Source organism: Myotis daubentonii, chromosome 1 (assembly GCF_963259705.1).
Source record: "Myotis daubentonii chromosome 1, mMyoDau2.1, whole genome shotgun sequence".
Taxonomy (NCBI): Eukaryota; Metazoa; Chordata; class Mammalia; order Chiroptera; family Vespertilionidae; genus Myotis; species Myotis daubentonii.
The window spans coordinates 157,669,753-157,693,121 of record NC_081840.1 but is presented as its reverse complement, the minus strand read 5'-3'; the positions used below and the strand labels follow the sequence as shown (position 1 = coordinate 157,693,121).

Below are 23,369 nucleotides of genomic sequence, written 5' to 3'. Positions count from 1 at the left end.
CAAATGCAGTGGCTACAAGATGAAAACTGATTCCGTTACCTTATTCAGCAGAGCAACCTCTCAGGGAGGCAGTTGTTACCGCTTCTTACACACGGCATCAGAACCCAGGGCTCTGGGTTTGGGGAAATTGATTTCAAGTCCCAGTGCGACTTGTAAAACTTACATGGTAGTGCTATTTCCTTAACTGAAATATAGGTGGGAATAAAATTTCAGATTTGCATAGAAAATATTAGGATTTATTTTTATTTTTATTCCCAATACCCTTAAATAAATAAAAAGTGTTCTGCACTAACTGGTGGTGAGAAGCAGAATTGGGAGGGGTGGGGAGAAGGTATACTTTGAGATAAGCCCTGGTGAGTTCTCCCTGCTCTCAGTGCCCTCTGTGCTGTGCCCCACTAAGCCCACCACCATTGCTAAAAGTAATCACAGGTCTTCTTTTAGTTTTACTTTGCTTTCTACTTTTTAACGGGCACAATATTTCTCAACTGTTCAGTGCAAATAGAAGCAAGAGACTTAGCTAGGAAGGTAGCCCTCAAAACTGAAGGAAGAGGTGCTGGGTTTTACACTGTCCCCAGTGAGAAACCTATAGCCAGTGTACCTTTTTTTTTCTGCCGAGAATCAGAGGAAACGGTTTGGGGTGGGGAGGACAGAAAGAGGGAAAGAAGCCACCCCACTTCACTCACACACACAGCTGTCACTCACACACACACACACACACACACACACACACACACACACACACACACTGTCAAGGTGTCACGCAGGTGCGAACAGAGCAGGCTGAATCTAGCCTCAGTGAACAAAGGGTAAAAGGAAGAGGAAACCGTAAGATGCGAATATTCATGGAAGGGGCAGAGGCTTCCTCAGGTCCAAGTGCATCAGCATTTATGATGAGAGGACTGGCAGCCCGGGCAGTGCCTTGACTTCTGTGCTGAACTGAAGGGAAACTGTAGAGCTTCTCCAGCCTCATATCCCCAACACACGCCACTCATTTATTTTCCAGCAATTGGTCCTCTCTTCCCGGGGCTTACAAGCACGTCCCCTTTGAGAATGCTGTTGGTGTGGCCCAGTTTTTCACTTCATTCCCATCATGAGAGGGTTTTACCACCCACTTTAACTGCAAGTTGGTGCCTTATAAACTGCTAACCCCCCAGTATCTGGCTCAGCGTCTGGCACATAGTAGGTGCTCAGGAAATATTTGGGTGATATGAATTGACTGAAAAAAAAAGTCAAATATGTCTATAGAGAAGAAAGGAACTAGCCAAGTCCACCTTCTAGGGCCCAGAATAATTGGCAGGGTTTGGGGAAGGAATTTGTAGGGAAGGGCTCAGGGTAAAGACACCCCCAAAATGATGATGATGACTGTAGAGTCCTCTTTGCTCTTGATATGTTAGGAGAGCTTTTGAAAACAGGGTCAGAGCAAGTACTGGTGCTCTAGGACATATGAGATGTGCAGGAATATGGTCTGTGAAGTCCATGAAAGTTTTTGTTCTTTTAAAAGGGCCCATGAATGACTCAGATGGGAAAACCTGGCAAAATAGGAAGAACATGGACTTAGAGTCAGGGTTTGTTAGCTTTTCCTTTTGTTTCTGTCACTAGCTACAGTGCCCCTGGGCAAGTGACTTTACCTTTTGAACCTCAGTTTCATCATCTGTATAATGGGGATAATTATATGTCTACTACCTGCTGAGTGTTATAGGTATCTCAGGTGATTGTCATTTACTATTGGTATTCAATCTGTGGTCAGGGTATTATGGTTATATCTGGTTCTCTAAGAAATTTAAGTCATTGAGGTCAGGTCATTTGGAGGCCCCACCGGCTTTCATATTTCTGGATATTTAGAAAGCAAGATAGAGTTACATGTGTTCTTGCAGAAGCTAAGGAGATAAAATATTTAGTTTTCTTTAAATCTCTACTTTTAAAATTTTTTTCCTTTAAAATCTTTATGTGAACCTTTACAATTTTTTTTCTTAATTATTTTAGATAGATCCTGGAGTCAGCAAGTTTTTTCATCTAACTTAACTCCTTGTCTGAACCTCTTCTTAGTCCCAAAGGAACTGTTGCTTTCAGTATTAGTCAGCTCAGGCCGCCAAAACAAAGTGCCATAAACTGGTGGCTTAAGCAACACAAATTATTTTCTCCCGGTTCTGGAGAATGGAATTCAAAGATTAGGGTGTCAGCATGGTTGGGTCTGGTCAGGATTCTCTTTCTGGCTTGTAGATGACCTCCTTCTTGCTCTTTCCTCACATGGCTTCCTGTGTGTGTGTGTGTGTGTGTGTGTGTGTGTGTGTGTGTGTGTCTGTGTGTGTATAGGAGGTGGGAGAGAAAATGCTTTTGGTCTCTTCTTTTAAAGGGCTCTAATTTCATCATGGGGCTCCACCCTCATGACCTCACCTAACCCAGTTTCCTCCAAAGGCGCCATCTCCAAATACTGTCACATGGGGGGTTAGGATTTCAACACATTAATTTTGAGAGGACACAAACATTCAGCCCATAACACTTTCCAGTGTCTGTTAACAACCCTAGCTTAGTCTTCCCTCACTGGTCAGAACCTGGTGGAGAAGGAAGGAGTGGAGGTTTCGGGGTGTGTGGGAGAAAGGCATCTGTCCTCAAGGTGATTTTGTGCACTCCGCTTCCTACAGCACTTACTGCGAATCAGCCTGCCAAACACTTGCACAAAGGGAAATCACTTCATATTCACTTAGCTTCTAGTTAAAGATGAATCAGGACAGATTTTAATTGCTTTATGACTTCCCCACCAATAGAAATTGACATGATACACTCTATTAAATTACCTGCAACACGATCATTTTAATAAAAGGTTTTATGTTCTTTCAAGAGTGCTATTTATTGTCCATAAACTGGCCAATATAACCATGTGCCTCTCGTCTAATGAAACGCACACATGGAATATGGTTTTCTGCTTATTGGAACCACTAGGTGTTTAGCTTTTGCAGGTGTTGAGCATACTGACAAACTGAAGTTGATTTTCACCTTTTAAGAGAAGAAGTGTGCCTTGCCATAGGGTTAAATTCCATGTTAGGATTTATTATCCTCAGAAAGAAGACAAAGAATAAGATTGTAGGACAGAGGCAAAAATCACGCAGAACCCGGGTTTTTCAGTCCATTTTGTGTGCTATAACAGAACTCTACAGATGAGGGGGCTTACAAACAACATGTCTGCCAGTGCTGGAGGCTGGAAGTCCAAGATCAAGTCAAGGGCAGATTTGGTGTCTGGTGAGGCCCTGTTCCCTGGTTCATAGATGGCTGTCTTATGTGTCCTCACATGGTACAAGGGGTTAGGGTGTGTGTGTGTGTGTGTGTGTGTGTGTGTGTGTGTGTGTGTTTATAAGGGCACTAATGCCAACCTGAGGGCTCCACCCTCATGACCTGATACCTCCCAAAGGCTCCACCTCTGAATACCACATTGGGGGTCAGGATTTCAACATAGGGATCTGGGAGCAGGGATGCAAACATTCCGTTCGTTACACAGGGCTTCTTGTTACATTTGTCTTTGGTTTGGCGGGAGAGAGATGGCATCTGGTGACCGAGGGCTCAGCTTTCTGGGTGACTTGGTGAGCATCTGGGATGACTTGGGGTCTGCACATCACTTCCCTTAGTTCTGGTAGTTTGGATCTAACTCTGGCCATTTGGGTTTTCATTGTTCCCAACACTGAGTCATTTTTTTACCCTCTTATCTCTCCCCCACCCTCTTTAAAGCTCAGGGCATCAACAGGGTTGACTTTTCTCTCTCTTTTTCCCCCACCCTTTATGCCTGCAGACCTTTCCTTTGGTCTTGTCTTTGGAAATCGCCATCCGTTCTTGTGACTCAGTTCTCCTTTTACTACCTTGCTAAGGTGGAACTCCCTACCAACTTTCTTCCAGGCCCCTGGCAGAGTGAATGTGTTGTCTCCTCAGGAGTGCAGGCTCTTGCTTGTTGCTAACCTCCGTGCCCTATTGAATGGCTGCAGTGGGTGTCCTCTGGGCTTTGTCCACTGGAGACCTCAGAATTGCCATCCCCTTCACTGAGATTTTGGTGCCAGGCCCCTAAGCCGAACCACTGGGGCACTCCAAGGAATCCTTCCACCTATCCTGGGAGTATTTATGGATTTCTGTGAACTCCTCTCTTTTTCTCCTTGTGGGACCCTGTGATAAACCATTTCTCACACAGTACCCGCTTCTCACCTGGGAGGTTAGAAGAATCATTTATTCTCCTTGCAGAGGTATCATTGGGGCCCCACTGTGTTCTCCCAAATATTCTAGGCACTCCTAAGGAGAATCACATTCTATTTTTGTTCTGATATAGAAATGCCAAATTGGGGGGAAAACAATTCCCAGAGGTAGAAGATGATGAATGAAATGCTAGAAAGGATTCTAGACACTGTACACAATGGAACCTATTTAGTCATTAATGCCCCTTTCTGTGCCTTTGTGTAACTGACAGTGAGTGATGTGGGTAGAGCGTTGATGACTTGGCTAGTTCTGGCAGCATCCTTTGCCTACCATAATTAGGGTAGTCTGAAAAGACTAAATAAACTGCTAAAACACAGGGGCTTCAAGCTCAAGGTGAGGTCAGAAGCAGTGAGAATCAAAATATATGGCACCATGCTAAAAAGCAGACATGCAAGAAATTAAAAATATAGCCCCAAAGGTTTAATGTTGCCTTTTAACTGTACTTAGATTCATATTCACATCCTAACTGTCTGTCTGAGGTAGCTGGGGTTGATATAGGGAAGATATAAACATATCTACTTCAAGTGAGTGCTTCTGCAAATCTTGTTTTGATAAGGTCTTAAATCTGTTGAGATCAGATCATAAAATTCCCCTGCAGTTTCAGCCATCGGTGAACAACAAACAGTGCGCAACCAATTTTTTCTTTTAATTTTGCATTCAGACAGTGTAACCTCCATTTGTAAATCTCTCTCCCCCTACTGCCTGGGGAAAACTGTGGGCGACATGTGGTGCATTTGCAACATATCAAGTGTAAATATTAAACTTGGTTGGTAAATTTTAATTTACCTTTTAATAATTTTCTGACTTACATGGACTATTTTTAGCATATGAGAGCTTAGGGACTTAGTGAAAAATATGCTGTAATAACTGAAAATGCCAGGCAAGAGTCATTTCTAGTTTAGCCATTTATCAGATAATAAGTTCTTCATCAGTGGATATTACTTCCCAGGTAATATACGGGATTTGGGGCAGTGGACGGCTGAAGATGTGCTAATGTGATTTATACCATTAAATTACTTACAGAATGCCAACAGAATGCATACAAATGTTTCCTGAAGAAGAGCCCTATTAAGTTTATTCTTCATTTCTGAAAGCAGGATCCCAAGTTGCTATTTAACTTCAGAAAATCCCTTTAGCAGGTGGCCTTTTATGGCGGACAGGGTGTGATACTTGTGGTTGCTGAGCATACTGGCTTATTATGAAATCCTGGGAAGATTAAATTCAAGAAAGAACCACCCAGTAGAACATTTTAGTCCTTTAACTCTTACGTGGTTTGCTGTTGATACAGAAATCTATCCTTTGAAGATGGCCTCTGAATGGAAAAATGCTCTGGAAAAATCCCTTATTGATGCTGCAAAGTTTCCTCTTCCAATGGAAGTATTTAAGGTAAGATGGGAATTCATTGCAATTTATCTACCCTTGTTCAAGAATGAACGGGGGGGGGGGGGGGGCGGGGAGAGGGAGCTTCCTATATCAAATCATTTCCCACTATTTAAAAAGCTACCTTCTTGGCCAGTTTCCATTTTAAATGTTTTGCTATGCTTTGTAATCTTCACAAAGACTCATATTACAAGATAGGATTTGAAAATTTTTTTAGGTTTACTGTTTTATTCTGTAATGTATCTCATTTTCACTTCTTACCAAAGAAAATAGAGCAAGTCTCTTTTTGGTATTTGTTTAGTAAAAATAATAGAAACCGATGCTTGTCTTGATGGTTCAATTTCCTTGATGGCTCAGGAAATAGTGTGTGAGTACCTATCGGGTGTTAGGTACTCCTACTTCTAGGAGTGATAGAATATGAAAGGAAGATATCCCGACAGAAATGTATAGTCAGGTTCTCAACACTTTTAAATTCATGCCTAAAACTTATGTGAAGTAGAATATTAAGTTATGGGCTGGAATGATCTACTCAGGTCAGAGGAAGCCATAAAACAACCTCTTCTTATTCGGAACTTGAACATGTGGGAAAGCTGTATTCCCCGTTCTTCCCTCGAACACTCAGTGTGGTTGCAGAAGGCTTACATAGGCGGGCTTTCAGTTCCGAGGGCACATTTCTGCAGTGCCATGGAAGTTTCATCTGGACAATGAAATTAAAATGGTGTGTAGGTACCACATGCAGCAAGAGTTTAAGGCTGGGCCGGGCCATTGGCATCCTGAATGTTACTTATACTGAAGTCTTCACCCAGCATTTTATCCTGTCACAGCAAATCCTGAACCTTCTTGATCAGCACTTTTCATGCTTGTATCATTGGACTTATAAAGACCTCTTTTGATACTAGTCATAGAATTGTGTTCTGAGGTTTAATTGAATGATGACCTTTACAGTATTTTGAGCCTACTATACTAGAGGAACAGTCTAAAGATAATATGTTGTTAGCAATAGTGATCACTGACAATGAACATTATCTTGGGCTTTTTTTTTTTTTTTTTTGCTAATTGACCAAATAACTCTTATTTCTCTCTCCCCTCCCTTCCTCCCTGTGTCCCTCCCTCCCTCTCCTGATAATATCCTCTCCTGCAGAAAATAATAATAATAATAAAGAAAAATAGCATTTTACTCATTTGTAACCTGTCTGGCTCCACTGCCTTTTCTCAATCCAGCTGACCCTCAGGACTCCCGTGACCTCCACAGCTCACATTCACTTCCTTTACAGCGGCCTTAGGGATATTTTAAATGTACAGATCTGATCCTGTCCTTTATCCTGGAAAAATAAATTTTATTTGGTAACATACTGTACACATGTGAGGAGTTTAAAGAGTAATAGAATGAAAATACAAATGCCCGCCCTCCAGTGTAGGCACCAGAGGTGGCCCAGCATAGAAGCCTCCATTGCCCCTCCCTCACCCCTCACCCTCTCTGCTGACTCTGCCAGGTCACAGGCACCCTGCCTTTGTGTTAATCATTTCCTTGCTTCTCTTGTAGTGTTACCACCTGTGTATGTTCTCCTAAGTGTGATATTATTTACTTTTGACAACATAGGAAGCAAGCACAATCCTAATTGTTTCAGGGAAGATGGCTGGACTGTGTGTGGGTCATCAGCTGGCTTTCCCTTTCCTCCGTTCACAAGAAAACTGAGTAGGTAAAGTCATGAGCTGATCTTAAGAAAAGCAGGTATCCTAGCCTGGGCATCTGCCAGAGTTGTAGCGTGAACTCCAGGTAGTGGACGGGACTGTGGATAGGAGTCAGTGGGTTTATATTTTCTGCTTCTGTCTTACCCCAGCTCAGGAACAGGCCCAAGCCCAGCATTTCTATGCAGGAGATGGATCATTCTCATCTGCTCCAGGAAGCTGGGCCTAGAGCAGGGACCGGGAACCTGTTTAGTATGTGGTCAGAATGAGCCAGCTGTTAACAGACTGGGTCTGGCATGCGGTCCTCAGATTACACAGTCGATAAAACGTGACAAGCCATTAGTGACGTTGGCCCACAGCATTTCTTCTCACTTCAAGTGAGTGAAAATGTCTTTGTTCTACTCTCCTGCTTCACTGATGGTCAGTTTGGGAACAGAATTCTCAGTTAGAGTTGGGAGGCATTCCTTCCATTTTTTTTCTCTCCTTCTCTGGGAACTTATATTTTTTTTTTCTCCACTGTTCTGAGATTTCACAGTGGCATGATTTGGTGGGCATCTATTTTCCTCTGTAACACTGGTTAGTTCTGCCATTTGCAACTCATGCCTTTAATTTTGGGACATTTCTTTTAATACAATGTCTTCCACCTCTTTTCTCTCTTTTACCTTCTTGATCTGTGACTGTGGATATGGTACTTCTAAACTGGCTTTAATCTTTTTTTCCTCAGATCTATTTTTTATTTCTTTGTCTGTTTGCTCCACTGTCAGAAGTTTTCTCAACTTATTTGTGCTGGTATGTTTCAGGAGCACATGTTTGGGTTTTTCCTCTGAATGCTCTGCTATAGCCCCCTGTTCCCATGACACGGAAGCATGAGGGTGTTGTCAGAATGATTGGATTAGTTTTTTTCCTCCCCGACTGATGTGTTTCCTCCACCGTGCTTTGGATTTCTGTTGTTCTTGATAGAGGCTGTCCTCAGTCACCTGGAAACCCTTGACTGTCTGCTCTTGGGTAAGAGCAGGGATTAGAGAGCTGTGGGGCGGGCTGGTCACTGAAGGCCACTTTGGAGGGCTGCTTCTTTGTATGGTGGTTTTTCTTCTTTAGCTGGTTTTCCAGGGGGAGTTTTCAACTTCCTGCCTGGGGTTCAGGGTCCAGCTGCCAGTGTCCTGAGTGGTGAGAAGGGGGCCCGGAGTTTCTACACTGAGTGCATAGTGCCCAGCCCACAGGCCAGCGACCGTCTGTTTCATCTCTTCAGAGGAGGGGGGGTGGTCAGTAGCCTTACAGAGAGGGGTAGGGGAGGGTACCCAGGAGCCCAACTGCTTGCCAAAGAGCTTCCCAGACTTATTATTTTATTTACTCCCAGCCATTCCCAGTTACAGACGTATTTGGTGTTACAGCTTCTGAGGATTCTGCAGTCTTCACTGGGCGGGTTCTCAGTTTTCCTGCTGATGGCTCGGGATTTGGCTCTGTTGAACACCTTAAGTTAGTTACTTCTTGTTCATTTGCAATTTAGCTTCTATACCTTTGTCGCTGTTGGGTGGGTTTGTGTCTTTTTTTAAAATCTCTTTACTGTAGTTTCGATTAGAGTTTAGGAAAAGGTAAAATTAGTGTGGAATTGCAGTTGGCCATCTTAATCTGGCACTCCCATTTAAAATATCTTGTAGTTCACCCTGACTGGTTTGTCTCAGTGGATAGAGCGTCAGCCTTCAGACTGAAAGGTCCCAGGTTCGATTCGGGTCAAGGGCATGTACCTTGGTTGCAGGCACATCCACAGTAGGAGGTGTGCAGGAGGCAGCTGATCGATGTTTCTCTTTCATCGATGTTTCTAACACTCTATCTCTCTCCCTTCCAATCTGTAAAAAATCAATAACATATATTAAAAAATAAAATACCTTGTAGTTCAAACTGAGGGTAAAGCTCCCACATCCTCCCAAGGAGCACCGAGACTGGTGTGGCCTCGCCCTGCTGCCCTCCGCAGTCTTCTGTTGCTAGGTTGTTCTGTGCCCTCCTTGGTGGGTTGAGCTGCCCACACACTGGCCTTTTCTCTGTTCTTCTGATGCCCTTTGTACCTGTTAATGTTCTTCTTATTAAATTCCTACTCATCCTGCAACCACGAATATAAATTCTTTAAGAGTTCTTCCCCTGCCGAAACCGGTTTGGCTCAGTGGATAGAGCGTCGGCCTGCGGATGGAAGGGTCCCGGGTTCGATTCCGGTCAAGGGCATGTACCTGGTTTGCAGGCACATCCCCAGTGGGGGATGTGCAGGAGGCGGCTGATCGATGTTTCTCTCTCATCGATGTTTCTGACTCTCTCTCTCTCTCTCCCTTCCTCTCTGTAAAAAATCAATAAAATATATTAAAAAAAAAAAAGAGTTCTTCCCTGGACCCCGAGCCTCAGTCCCTATCCCAGGTGAGATTGGCTCCATTGGGTGCCCTCTGCTCTGCCTCATCACCAGGTCACAGTTGTGCTTAATCCTTTGTGTGATATCCATCTCCTCTGCCCAACTTTAAAGCTCCAAGAAGGCAAAGACCATTCTTTTTTGTTTATTGTTGAATCATTCAATCAAACATAACTGCTTGGCTGTAGTAGTATTCAGCAAATATTTGTCAAGTAAATGAACTAAGTTTTGAATGGACATAGGTATTTAACTCCTTGAATTAAAAATGTTGAGCTAATGTAGATTAATTGGCTGTACAGACTTATTTAGAATTATGAATACTAAGACTCAAAAGGTATAAAAATTAATAATCCTAATATTTTTAATTAAAAATGTACTTATTCATTAAACAGTTATTGAACAGCTAATCTCTGTAAAGGACTGTTGACTGGGTTCCACAGTTTAATAATTTGTTTACATATTCAAAAATACAATTACTCTCTTTTCTTACTTTGATGTCTTTTTATTAGAATTTAGACTATTATTTTGATGGCGTATCTGAGAATTCTCATCATATTCAATATTTTTGTTCATAATTGATAGTTGCTGTAAGAGTAGATACTCAATGTATTTTTTATTTTTCACAGAACCTACCACAAGGAGGACATATGGAATAGTCGCCTAATAAATAACAATTGGTTGCATTGAAAATTGTGTTTTTATAGCTTATTCAGTACTTTTATAAATGTTTTCTCTTACTTTTCATTTGATTCAAAAGAAATGGGTACTTTTATTTTCTTAACCTTAATCTGCTGCTTCCTGCATGCCCCCTACTAGGAACAGAGCCCAGAAACTTGGGCATGTGTCCTGACCAGGAATCAAACCTTGACCTCCTAGTTCATGGGTGGACACTTAACCATGGACCCACACTGGTCAGGCTCGAAAGAATTTTTAAAACACGCAATACCAGACTATTTAGTCAGGAGTTCTGACTTCTTTTTCCTTAGATTGTCAAATAAAAAAATGATAGCAGCCAACACAATAGCTGTTTGGTGTGGATGAATCAAAATCATACCTATTTTTTTTTTTTGTCCAATAAGCCAAAAATATATTTTTTGGCATATGGCAGAATTTAGTAATTACTTGATGTGTGTCATGAGATGTAAAAGGTTGAAAATTGCTGTCCTAGATGCATGTTGTTATAGGAAATTGCCAGTGTTCAGCAGCCCCGAAACACAAGTAAAAGCTAATGTAAGCACATTTATGTATAGAGATGAGCTGTACTTCAAAGCAATTCTTTTTCATTATTTTGACACTTTAGATAAGATGGTGTTTTGATGGAATGAATCTCATTATATTGCAGTGTTTGTGATCTTGTGGAATGTGCTCACCTCTGCATTGGGATCTGTGTATCTATGTCTGTAAATGCAACATGTCATGAACACAAATAATGGTGCCAAAGCAAACCCATAATTACTAGTATTTCTGCTGTTTTTACTCATGACTTTTTTTTTAATTAAATCTTTATTGTTCAGATTATTACATTTGTTCCTTTTTTTCCCCCCCATAACTCCCCTCCTCCCAGTTCCCGCCCTACCCTCCGCCCTCACTCCCCACCCACTGTCCTCATCCATAGGTGCACGATTTTTGTCCAGTCTCTTCCCACATCTCCCACACCCCTTTCCCCCCCCCAAGAATAGTCAGTCCATTCCCTTTCTATGTCCCTGATTCTATTATAATCACCAGTTCATTCTGTTCATCAGATTATTTATTCACTTGATTCTTAGATTCACTTGTTGATAGATGCATATTTGTTGTTCATAATTTGTATCTTTACCTTTTTCTTCCTCTTCCTCTTCTTAAAGGATACCTTTCAGCATTTCATATAATCCTGGTTTGGTGGTGATGAACTCCTTTAGCTTTTCCTTATCTGTGAAGCTCTTTATCTGACCTTCAATTCTGAATGATAGCTTTGCTGGATAAAGTAATCTTGGTTGTAGGTTCTTGGTATTCATCACTTTGAATATTTCTTGCCACTCCCTTCTGGCCTGCAAAGTTTCTGTTGAGAAATCAGCTGACAGTCGTATGGGTATTCCCTTGTAGGTAACTGAGTTTCTTTCTCTTGCTGTTTTTAAGATTCTCTCTTTATCTTTTGCTCTTGGCATTTTAATTATGATGTGTCTTGGTGTGGTCCTCTTTGGATTCCTTTTGTTTGGGGTTCTCCGCGCTTCTTGGACCTGTAAGTCCATTTCTTTCACCAGGTGGGGGAAGTTTTCTGTCATTATTTCTTCAAATAGGTTTTCAATATCTTGCTCTCTCTCATCTTCTGGCACCCCTATAATTCTGATGTTGGTACGCTTGAAGCTGTCCCAGAGGCTCCTTACACTATCCTCGCATTTTTGGATTCTTTTTTCATTTTGCTTTTCCGGTTGGATGTTTTTTGCTTCCTCGCATTTCAAATCATTGACTTGATTCTTGCGCTCCTCTGGTCTGCTGTCGGGCGTCTGTATAATATTCGTTATTTCAGTCCGTGTGTGCTTAATTTCTAGTTGGTTCCCCAATATAAGATCGAGGGTCTTATTAGTTTTCGTGTAGATCTCATTAAGTTTATCGGCAGCTTCTAAACAGTTCTTGAGAGACCTTAAAAGTGTGGTTCTGAACTCTATTTCTTCCATTGACAATTTTGTCCTGTTTCTTTGTCTCCGCATTTTGTTATGCTTCCTTGGTGCACCCCCTAGTGGTCTTTGTTCGCAGTCTTATAGATAAATCTTGATTGCTGTAGCTAATTCCAGGGAGGGTTTGACCTCCAGGCCAAGTGGCTATGAGATTCAGCTGTGTCAGCAGTGAGAGAACTTCTGTCCTCTAGGGAGGTGCTAATCTAGCCTTTGCCTGAGGCTATCCGGCAAATGCCTCTGTGCAGGGCTTGGGCAGGGCGGGTCGAACAGGATCAACAGCGTGGGCCGGAGAGAGCAGTTATGGCGGCTCTCAGTCCTGTCCCAAGGGGCTCTGCCTCTCTGAGTCCCAGCACCCGCTGCAAAGCTCGGAGAGAAAGCTGCACTCGCTCTGACCGAAGCCAGACAGTCCCGCTTCTCCCGCCTGAGTTTGGGTCCCTAAAGACTAGCCCGGATCTGGAGCTCAGAGTCTGCGACTCCCTCTGGATTGAAAACAACAACCGCGCCCTCCGCCGCCAGCCCGCTCCGCGCACTCCGCACCTCAGAATTTGACTTCAGCACTGCGCCTCCTCTGAGTGTCCGTATGCGTTTCTCTTTCCTCCTAGTTGTAGGACTTCCACTCAGCCAGCGCCCCTGTGGTTCTGGGTGATGCCCCTTCCGTTTTTTGGTTTCACTTTTGAAGTAGTTGTTCAAAGCAGCAAACTCCGGCGTTAACCTATGCCGCCATCTTGGTTCTCCTAGCCTATAGTCTACTCATGACTTTGAATACCATATTTTATGGGAGATTCTGACTTCTCTTATTAGGAAAATGCAGATAATCTCCACATTGTACATTTAGTTGAAAGATATGTAATTAATGAAATGGGGACCAAAAAGAATGAAGCAGATAAAAAAATTCATTTTATTGAAAAATAATGAAATCAGTTTTTCCCTAGAAAGCCTGCTTCATTATTAAGATACCTAATAAACTGCTAAAACAATTCACATATTAATACTAATTAACTCTAGGAAAAAAAGTATATAGGAGTGACTATATCGCATGTCAGCATGGTCTCTCCCTGGCTTTTTTACTTATTATGTGACCTTTGCAAGACATCATTTGATTGACTTATGACACACATGTCCCATTGTCAAAGTGAAATACCCCAGTGCCAATAAAAGCTTTTTATGTTTGTCTTCATAAAGAACTGCTAGTATGGGTTTCTCTCCAAGTTTGTTTCTATCACCAAAAAAAGAAGTGATTATAGGGCTAATTCATTTTTTTGGCCAGTGACTCTTGTACTGTTCCAGATTTCTAATTCACTAAGTATTCACTAAGATGCAATGCATGGGTTTTGGAGAATTTAGTTTAAGTTTTAAAAATAGGGCCAAGGGAGACTCAACATTAAGAGTCTAACTATAATTAATGTGGTATTTCATGAGACAGACATTTCTAAGCCTGCTGTAATTACTGTTACTTTTCATTCTCTGCGGTTCTTGTAAATTGTAATCCACATTTGTGATCTCACTTGTTTGCAAATGTCACATTTGGAAGTTTCACTGACAGCTCATATATACATCTAAAAGATCTACAAATATGAAACAGCAGTTCCCAGTTTGCCAGTTAATTCCAATAAAGCATTTCTCCCTTAGAGGATCACAGATATGTGGCCTGGAGAAAACATGCTCTCCAGCTTACTTCATTCATGACCACACCTTGAATTTCAAGGAATGAACATTAATTGAAAAGCCACTAAAATCCATTATCCATTAAAGAGGTGAAATTGTTGCGACTTTTAAAAAAATAGACTTTATTTTTTAGGGCAATGTTAGGTTCACAGCAAAACTGAGGGGAAGGTGGAGATTTCCCGCACACCCCCTGCCCCCACACAGGCACAGCCTGTCCCACCATCAACATCCCCCACTAGAGCTGAACCTTTGTTAGAATTGATGCCTCCATTGACACATTTTCACCCAGAGTCCACAGTTTACATGAACTCACTCTTGGTGATGTTCGTCCTATGGGTTTGGACAACTGTATAATGAATGACATGTATCCACTATCACAGAATCATATAGAGTAGCTGCACTTCCTATAAATCCACTCTGCTTCACCTATTCATCTTCTGTCCCTCCTATTGTTTGAACTTTCATTTGTCATTTTAAAAAAGTTTAAAATCTCCGTGTGTTTGGAATTCCAAATAAGCCATTTAGAGATTGGCAATAGGGTGAAGGGAAGTATAAAAACGGAGACTGGAGGCCAGAAACCTGGGCCTTTTCCTTGAAGCCTCTTTCTTTCTCTGGCACAAGACTCCACTCAGGGGTCCCCAGAGTTGCCCCAGGTTGGGTAATTCAGCAGGACACACAGGGTTCAGATGTTGTTAAACTCACAGTGACAGTTTATCACAGCAAAAGGACATAAAGCAAAATCTGCAGAGGGGAAAGCCACATGGAGGTCTCTGGAAATCCATGCACAAGCTTCCCAGACTCCTCTCCTGGGGTGTCCCACTGTAGACTCTTAATTCTTCCCTTCATTTCCTATGACTACACATGCTAACTGTTGTCTGCCAGGGAAACTCACTAGAGACTCAGCACCCAGGGTTTCTACTGGAGGCTGGCCATGTAGGCACCCTCTGCCTAGCGCATACCCACATTCCAGACTCCCAGAGGGAAAACTAGTATAAACCATATTGTTTGTGCACACAGTCTCGGCACTGTGAGGCACTCATATTTAGGAAACATTCATAGCACTGTAGGGTACTGTTTGTCAGCCATATTCCCAGATGTCAGCCCCGGGGGCCAACCCTGCAGTGGGCTCTTTCTGAGGACTGCGGCTGCAGACCTACTTTGTTAACCCTTTGTGCACACCTCATTCAGTCCATCAACAAAGCCTGTGGGCTCTCCTTCAGCATCTATCCCAGACATCACTCTCTTCTTCCTCCATCACGATGACCTTCGTCCAGGCTGCCCTCACCCTGTCCTGTACAGTTGCATTCGTTTTAGAATTTTCCCCCTGCTTCTAAGTATTGCTTCCCTACAGTGTGTTCTTCAGAAAGCAGCCAGAGTGATTCTTTTGAAACAAAATTCAGATCATGTTGTTCTTTTCCATGTAACTCTCCGGTGGCATCTCACCCACTCAGGCTTTGCCATCCCGGGTCCAGCAAGGCCCAGCTCGCTGCCTGCCCTCTGAGCCGGCCTGCATGCTCTGCTTCCCCCTGGCTTCCTGTTAGCCCACCAGCACTCAGGTGCTCCTCTCAGGCCTTGCAGTAATCCTGTCGGCCTGGACAGTGATTCCCCGATTCCTCCATGGCTTCTTCCCTCCCTTTCTTCAGGTCTCTTCTTAAAAGAAAAAATAAGGCTCTCCCACCATCTCCCTATTGTCACCCCTGCTGTATTTTTCTTAATCACATTTATCCCCAGGTGTGTTTTGTATTAATTAGCTTTTTTTTTTTTTTTGCATCTGATCTCTTTCCCTAGCTGGGGTATAAGCCTTAAAAGAACAGATAGTTTATTTCTATGACTGCGTCATTCACAGTGCCTGGCGCACAGTAAGCACTCAGTAAACATTCTTGAATGGATTAGTGAAGAAATAACTATAGAGATCAACTCAGAAGAATAAAAATTCTAGAGAGGTCATTGGTATAACCTCCATTGTGCATAGTTGGATGACTACGTACAGACAACAAAGAGAGGGCTCGATTGTTACCATGCCATGAATTCACTACTAAGATGGCGTTTTCATGATCAGCAAAAAATCACCCAGATCAGTTTGTGGCTAAGAAGAGGAAGTAGTTGAGATCATTGAAAATAATATTAGGGATGAATTGAAATTAAAAAAACACACACAAAAACAAACATTTCAGCCCAGCCAGCATGGCTCAGCAGTTGAATGTTGACATATGAACCAGAAGGTCAAGGTTTCTTTCCTGATCAGGGCACCTGCCCAGGTTGCAGGCTCCATCCCCATGTGGGGCATGCAGGAGGCAGCTGATGAATGATTCTCTCATCATTGATGTTTCTAGCTCTCTCTCTCTTTTACTCACTGAAATCTATACAAATATATTTAAACAAACAAATAAAAAAAACACACCAAAGAACCTCTCAGCATTAATGAATCCCAGGTTCTCTGAAATCCCATTGCTCATGAACTTGCGGTGTCAATGTTATATATTATTTCCTTTATATAATGTAGGTACATTGAGCTTGAGGAATGTGAATGCTTTAGTTCTGCCATCGAGCTGGCACTATGTGACTGGTTCTCCTTCGGGTCAGTCTGGTTTTCCACTCTATTGTATTGCCTTCCCGGGTTATTTCCGTCTTATTGGAAGCTAAGGAGAGGTGTGCTTTTTGGCGGGATGTGTACATCCAGGATGCTTGCTTTCATCCATTCTGTTATTGTCTCTCTGATCAATTCCAAATCACTATCTGTGGCCACGATGGATGTTAAAAGGGAGCCAAGTCATGGTAACTGAGTTTTTATACTTTGTCAGGATTCATAGGAGATTACACGTGTTCTGGATCTTGAATTTGGGTGAAACACCCAGCTCTTTGTGTTTAATCCAAGCTCAGTTTCTATTGTCTCTGGCATATGTAGTTGTTAAGCAGATCCAGAATTATGTATGCACACCAAATACTAGTTAAAAGGTGTCCTTGAAATCTGTAAATAAAGGGTTTTCAGTAATGGCAAAATAGTAAGTGAAACAGTAAGTTTGGTATGGTCTCAAGCTATGCCTATCATACTTTATCCCCATAGCTGAATGCTGTAATAAACGGAAGGGGCAGCTTAAGAAAAGGCTAATTGACTTAAAAAAAAAAAGAAGTTTATTATTATTATTATTATTATTATTATTATTATTATTAACAGAAGCAAACAAGCTTATTGGAAGAAGAGCATTCCATGCACGTATTTCTTCTCTGTTAAGTGTCAGGCAGTGTTGGTAATACTGAAGATTCCGCCTCTTGTTATTTCCTTGGTTCTTTTCCGCTTTGAATTACGTACCTGTCAGTGTGATTGTAGAGTTAACTCTTAGGAGGCACTCTTTTCTGTAGTTTAACATCTGAGACCTCTGTGGAAGGCCAGAGAGAGAATATCAAGTGTGGCAAGGAGAGAAAAGCTTTCCTGTCTTATTCCAGCTGGTGCAGCCAAAGGGGTAAGAAAGGGTACGAGCTGTTCTGTCAGGGTAGATTGTGATGTAGCGGTTTCCATGGTGACTGATTTCTTTTTCTCTCGTTCAGCAGCTAAATACAGCAACAATAAAAAACCCGTAGCTAAGTTTGGCCTTCAGGTGGGATACTTCGATCCTCTCAGATTTGTAGGAACGTAACTTAATTTTTTGGCCTGACATTCCCTGTCCCACCTGGCAGAGTGCCTAATACCAAATAATAAAGCAAAACATTCTTGTGTGGCACGTGGTTGCTATTTTCTTCCCATGGAGTTAGACTCAAATGGTTCCTTTAAAGAAAGGCTGTCTTAGGGTGTGGGTCATTTTGTTACCAAAATGCTGGCTTGCCCCCTGTGAACCTATTGGTGTTGTTGACCTAACGTCTGAGTTTTCGACCCAGTGGCCAGTACTAGGCTGTCTTATTCGGGGTCCCTCCCCTCAGCACAGGCTGTGCCAGGCTTGTGCTGCATTCCCTCCTTTGCTGTTCTTGTTTTAAAGCAGCGGCTCTCAACCTGTGGGTCGCGACCCCTTTGCGGGGTCGAACGGCCCTTTCACAGGGGTCGCCTAAGACCATCGGAAAACACATATATAATTACATATTGTTTTTGTGATTAATCACTATGCTTTAATTATATTCAATTTGTAACAATGAAATTGGGGGTCACCACAACATGAGGAATTGTATTAAAGGGTCGCGGCATTAGGAAGGTTGAGAACCACTGCTTTAAAGACTTGGAGAGGTTTGTGAAACAGCCTCTCTGGGGTGGTAAATCACAGGGAAGCTGAGTTTATGCAATGTCCGTCCTGCGCGGCTGAAAGAAAGCCGAGGGAGAGCTTGTGTGTGGTTATGCCGCTCTATTCTGGGTTCTTGAATCAAAGCTCATGAATTACGTAACTGAAAAAGCACCGCGGGGGCCGTCTCGTTTTTATAAGTATCGGAGAAAATCTTATAAGAGACATATAAAGAGGGCAGCTTTGGTCAAACAATAAATGTAACTGTAAAAATCACAAACCCCAGATACACAGAGTTCGCTCTAACAGTTGCTTGATCGCAGGAGCCTGAGCGCGGCCGCCTGCAGCCTGCCAGATAGAGACTTGCTTGTAATTCTAAACACTGAGCATGTAAGAATGTAGTCAACTTTTGGTTATCTACTCTGCGAGTTATCATTCCCGAGTGGTTCTGTTTGCCACTGATTATTCTGGCTCTCGCCAGTTCCTGCAGTTTCAGGGAAGGCAAGATAATACTAGCGTGAACTTAATGTAATTGGTGGTGGGAGGGGCCATATATCTCTTATTTATAAAACAGAAACATTTCAAAGTGATTGTGGCGTCATGTTTTAAATTTTTTCAGATTGTCCATACTACTGTCTATTAATGAGAATAATTAAAATGGATTATAGTTCATTCTTCCAAGGAGCATGTGATCGTAAACATAAATTGTATGGAGGCAGTTTTTTTTTTTTCCTCTAGGAACATGCACGGGTCCCTTGTGAGTTAGGTCATACTCTAATCTCCACGGTGCCTTTCAGGAACTGGCAGTTGCAAATTGCAGCATCTCACATAGGGAAACTGATGGAAAGAGAACTTTAAGTCCTTTAGGTCTTCAGAGGTTTAAGATCGAATGGAAAATGAGGACCACATGTGATAGGGGCCCGGCACACCAAGGCTGTGTTACTGAACCCCGACCTTCATTACGCTCCCTCCTGCCCTGAGAAAGGCACCCTGAGGGGATGTGTGTGTTGTGGATGGAAATGAAAGTGCGGGAGTCCTTCTGTCCTCTGTCTTCTTTCTTCATGTCTTCCGACGACCATCCTACTCTGAGTCTCCTTGTGTTGCTGGGCATAAAAGTCAAGGGTGTGATTAAAATTTGCCTCTATTTATCTCCAGCCCCATTTATAACCAAAAGGACCAACATCAACAAACCATAAAAACTCTTACATGACTAGATAATGTTCTGAGTTTTACATTATAAGAGGAATGTATATGTTTAGAATAGTAGAAACCTGACTTAAAGCTAGTTAATATTTTAAAAGATACCAATCTTGTAGTTGCTGGTGAGCTGTCCAGATCCCAAAAGGATAAATTACCCCCCTCCCCTACTCAGCCCAGCATCTTGATTTCCCTAAAAGCAAACACATGCATACATGGCACACATGTGTCCAGTTTGCAAATGAATTTGAGAAATTTAGTCACTTCACCTGTGATTTTGTTCAAATTAGTCCACTCGCCCTCAATTGTTTCTGAGTTTCTGTTGATCCTGAGAGAGTGTAGGTTCATCAATGATGGATAGGAGCAAGGCTGGTTGATTGTATAAGTCCTTGGTCTCGTGTAATGGGATCTAGATTAATCCTTGCAGACCCTCCAGGATAGTGGACAGAGGCACAGAGTAGAAAAATGCAAATGAAGCTATGGGTACTTCATGTGAACTTGCACATCATTCTCCAGTGGACCGAGTTTTAGTTGTACTGACAATAGCTTCCAGTTCTTGAGCGCCAGCAGGATAAGTTGTACTAGGCACTCTCCATACGTAGCCTCACTATCCTTCCAATAACCTGGCACAGTGGGCATTGTTAGTCTTACTGTGTACTTGAAGAACTCCAGGCTTAGAGGAATTAGGCTGTTGCCCTACCTCATAGAGAGTCTGAGGTAGAACCAGGGCCCAGGGCCCAATCTTTCTCAATCCCAAGATCAAGGTGTTTTCCCCTGTTGCTTTTGTACTGTTTTTACATGTAAACTTGATAGAATATTTAATCCAAATATCATGGTAACAAAGAAAATGAATCTTACTGGAAGAGTAATGTGTTGCCTACCACGTGTGAACTGGAAGATGTTGAGTGACTTATTGTTCAGTTGCCTTTGGTAGAGGCTCTGTTGACGTTTTGAGCTTGAGGTTCTCAACAGGGTTGGATTCTCCCTTTAGAAGACATTGGGCAATGTCTGGAGGCATTTTGATGGTCAGAGCTTGAGAGCATTATTGGCATTTAATGAATGGAGCATTATTGGCATCTAGTGGGCAGAACGTTATTGGCATCTATTGGCTAAACATACTACAGTGCACAGGACAAACCCCCAACATAGACTGATCTGGCTTCCAAATGTCAACAGGGCCAAGATGGAGAAACCATGGTCTAGAGCAGTGGTTCTCAACCTTCCTAATGCCGCGACCCTTTAATTGTGGTGACCCCCAGTTTCATTGTTACAAATTGATCATAATTAAAGCCTAGTGATTAATCACAAAAACAATATGTAATTATATATGTGTTTTCTGATGGTCTTAGGCAACCCCTGTGAAAGGGTCATTCAACCCCCAAAGGGGTCGCGACCCACAGGTTGAGAACCGCTGGTCTAGAGGATAAATAGTTCACTCACCTAGAAAGAGATAGACCAGGGGAAGTGAGGGCAGCCAAATTTTGAGGGAGACACCTGAGACCTTACCTTACCAATTCTTTGATCTGTGCCAGCCTGACTGGCAACTGGGCACTTTCCAGCTTGGAGTGTTCCCCACCTGTGGCAGAACACAGTAGAGAGGGGTGTCAGCTCCCTAGGTTCCAGCAGCTGCTGTCTGTTCCTGGGAAGGTGGAAACACAGTCAGTCTGCTTTGTGGGGGAGTGTGCTCATCACCAGCTCTTCCTTCTCTCTGAAGGGTGGTAGCCACCTGAGGAGACCATACAGGGCTGTTGGTCATTTTTCTACGACAACAGTTTAGCTGCATTTAGGGCTCTCAGCAGAAGGGGCCCCCAGCAATAATTTTGTCAACCACAGCCTGTCAGTGGGTGTGGGGCTGGGAGGGGAATTGACCCACACGGTGCCCACCACACTCTCTTCAGCCAGCAGCACTCAGACTGCTGAGAGCATTGCTGTGGAAACATAAGAGGGTGCCCTCACTTATTGGGAAAGTTAACTAAGCGTGAAAAAAGACAGTGTAATCACTGTGTACCTACACACAAAATCAGCCTTGCTTTTTTCATAGTGGTGCCGTAAATAAGGTGGAATTTCTTGCCACTTACAAATGCTTTTATGGTGCTAAATGGTAATCAATGAAAAGCATTCTCATTGCCCCTATTTTTTTTTTTTTTAAAGAACTTAGTGTTCCAATTTTTGGACTTCCTGTGAAGTAGGCCCACTATAATCGCCTATTATAAATCTTGTGGTTCAGGTCGAAGTATATAGTACTACATTTCCTCATTACTATTTTTTAACTTGATTTAATGTATGACTCATAGATAAAACTGCTATTTACAGATGTAAGTAAAAATTGGGAAGTGTATGAGTGTTCAGCTTTTAGGGTTTTTATTAACATTTTTATTATAAATATTTCATTGGCTAAATTTAATTCAGTGCAGTAGAATTAAAGTGTAATAATGCTATTGACTTAATAAATGCTGGCATCCTAATGTCCAGGATTAGATGAAATGAATATGAGAGTAATTTTCTAATGAACATATGAGCACTAAATCACTGGTGAAATAAAAAGGAACAATATGATGAATTGCACTGGGTCTATTTTTAGCATGACATATGTTGATATAAGTAAAGGAATTAAAGCGTAGTTCATTATATATCAATTTGAATGTAATACTAATTAAAACCTTTAACTTCACTGAAGCCTATTCTTAGAAATTATGCAAATTAATTGAGGCCTAAAAGATGCATATGCAATGTTTGAGTTCCCTGTGGACCAAAAACTGGCATGTTGGAACAGACAAAATTATATACTTTGCAGTATTTTCTCGTAAGTATGACATGGTAAATGAGTTTGGTACTTAAAATATGTGGAGGGGGGGCTGAATTACATATGTATTTGCTGTTCATTTTATTTTGTAACAACATAAGCAGGAAGGAAGAACCAGAGAAATAAAGGTTGGCGCTTGGATTGCCACCACTAAAGGCAATTTTCTGCAGCTGCGGATTGTGGGACTCAGGTTAAAAGTTTGGTTTCTGCACAGTGAATGATTCACTGCTCTTCCTAACATTAAAATCCTCACCAAATGCATTTTAATTGTGTGGTGTTCATTAGATTGCACTCATTCTCCCCTCTGCCACATTCTTCATATTTTTATATCGTATGAGGTGTATTTATCTAATGAAGCCAGGGTGGGAGTCTCTGATGGCCACATCACATTATAACAGCATAACCTACAGTTCTGAAAGCCCTGAAAGTGAATGTGGAGAGGGGAGCTACATTCAAGGCATGTGGGAGGTAGTGGAACCTAAAATGACTGAATGTTCTTTCATTTTTTCCTGTCTTTTCAATTAGCAATACTCTTCATCTCCTGCAGATTAATGCTCATAGTCTTTATCTACACTAATAAAAGAGAAATATGCAAATTGATCGTACTTTCATGACACTCACAAGCCAATCAGGAGCGAGTATGCAAATTAACTCAAAGATGGCGAGTAAATTTGCATGCGCAGGTTCCCAGTGGGTGGGGCGGGGCGGGATGCTTGCATTGTTGCCATGGTGACAACGCAGGCGTTCCGCACTGCCCCAGCCACTCAGGGCCTCTGGGCAGTGGGGGAAGGTGGAGCAAAGGTGGGGCTGGCAGCCAGGGGAAGGAAGGCCCTTTCTTGCACAAATTTTTGTGCATCAGGCCTCTAGCCTCTTATAAGAACTTCAGTGTTCACCCCAAAGCTTTGTCACTCTGCCAGAGATGTGGTGGGTGCTTACGCACGATGACTAATATTAAGGCAGTTCTGTGCAGTAGTGTTTCTTTAACAGCTATGTTGGATTCTTCCAGAACCAGCAAGAGCCTTTTCCCAGGCATGGTAATCCCTTCAAATGCAGAGACTTTGTCAGAGGCTAATGTTTAGAGCAGTAGGTGACTAGTGTGTACCCAGGAATGCTCTGAGGTGGTTTCATCTTCTTGACTTCTGTTTCATAGG

General features: G+C 42.3%; 1 protein-coding gene across 3 annotated transcripts in view; it reads left to right on the top strand.

Annotated features, from left to right (window-relative positions):
* Window positions 1-23,369, top strand: part of SFMBT2 (Scm like with four mbt domains 2) — a 192,080-nt gene that overhangs the window by 83,272 nt on the left and 85,439 nt on the right. For all 3 annotated transcript variants that reach the window (XM_059663739.1, XM_059663731.1, XM_059663748.1), the window contains one exon: window positions 5,522-5,619. In XM_059663739.1, the coding sequence (XP_059519722.1) occupies window positions 5,522-5,619 (98 nt within the window). The remainder of the gene's footprint in view (window positions 1-5,521; window positions 5,620-23,369) is intronic.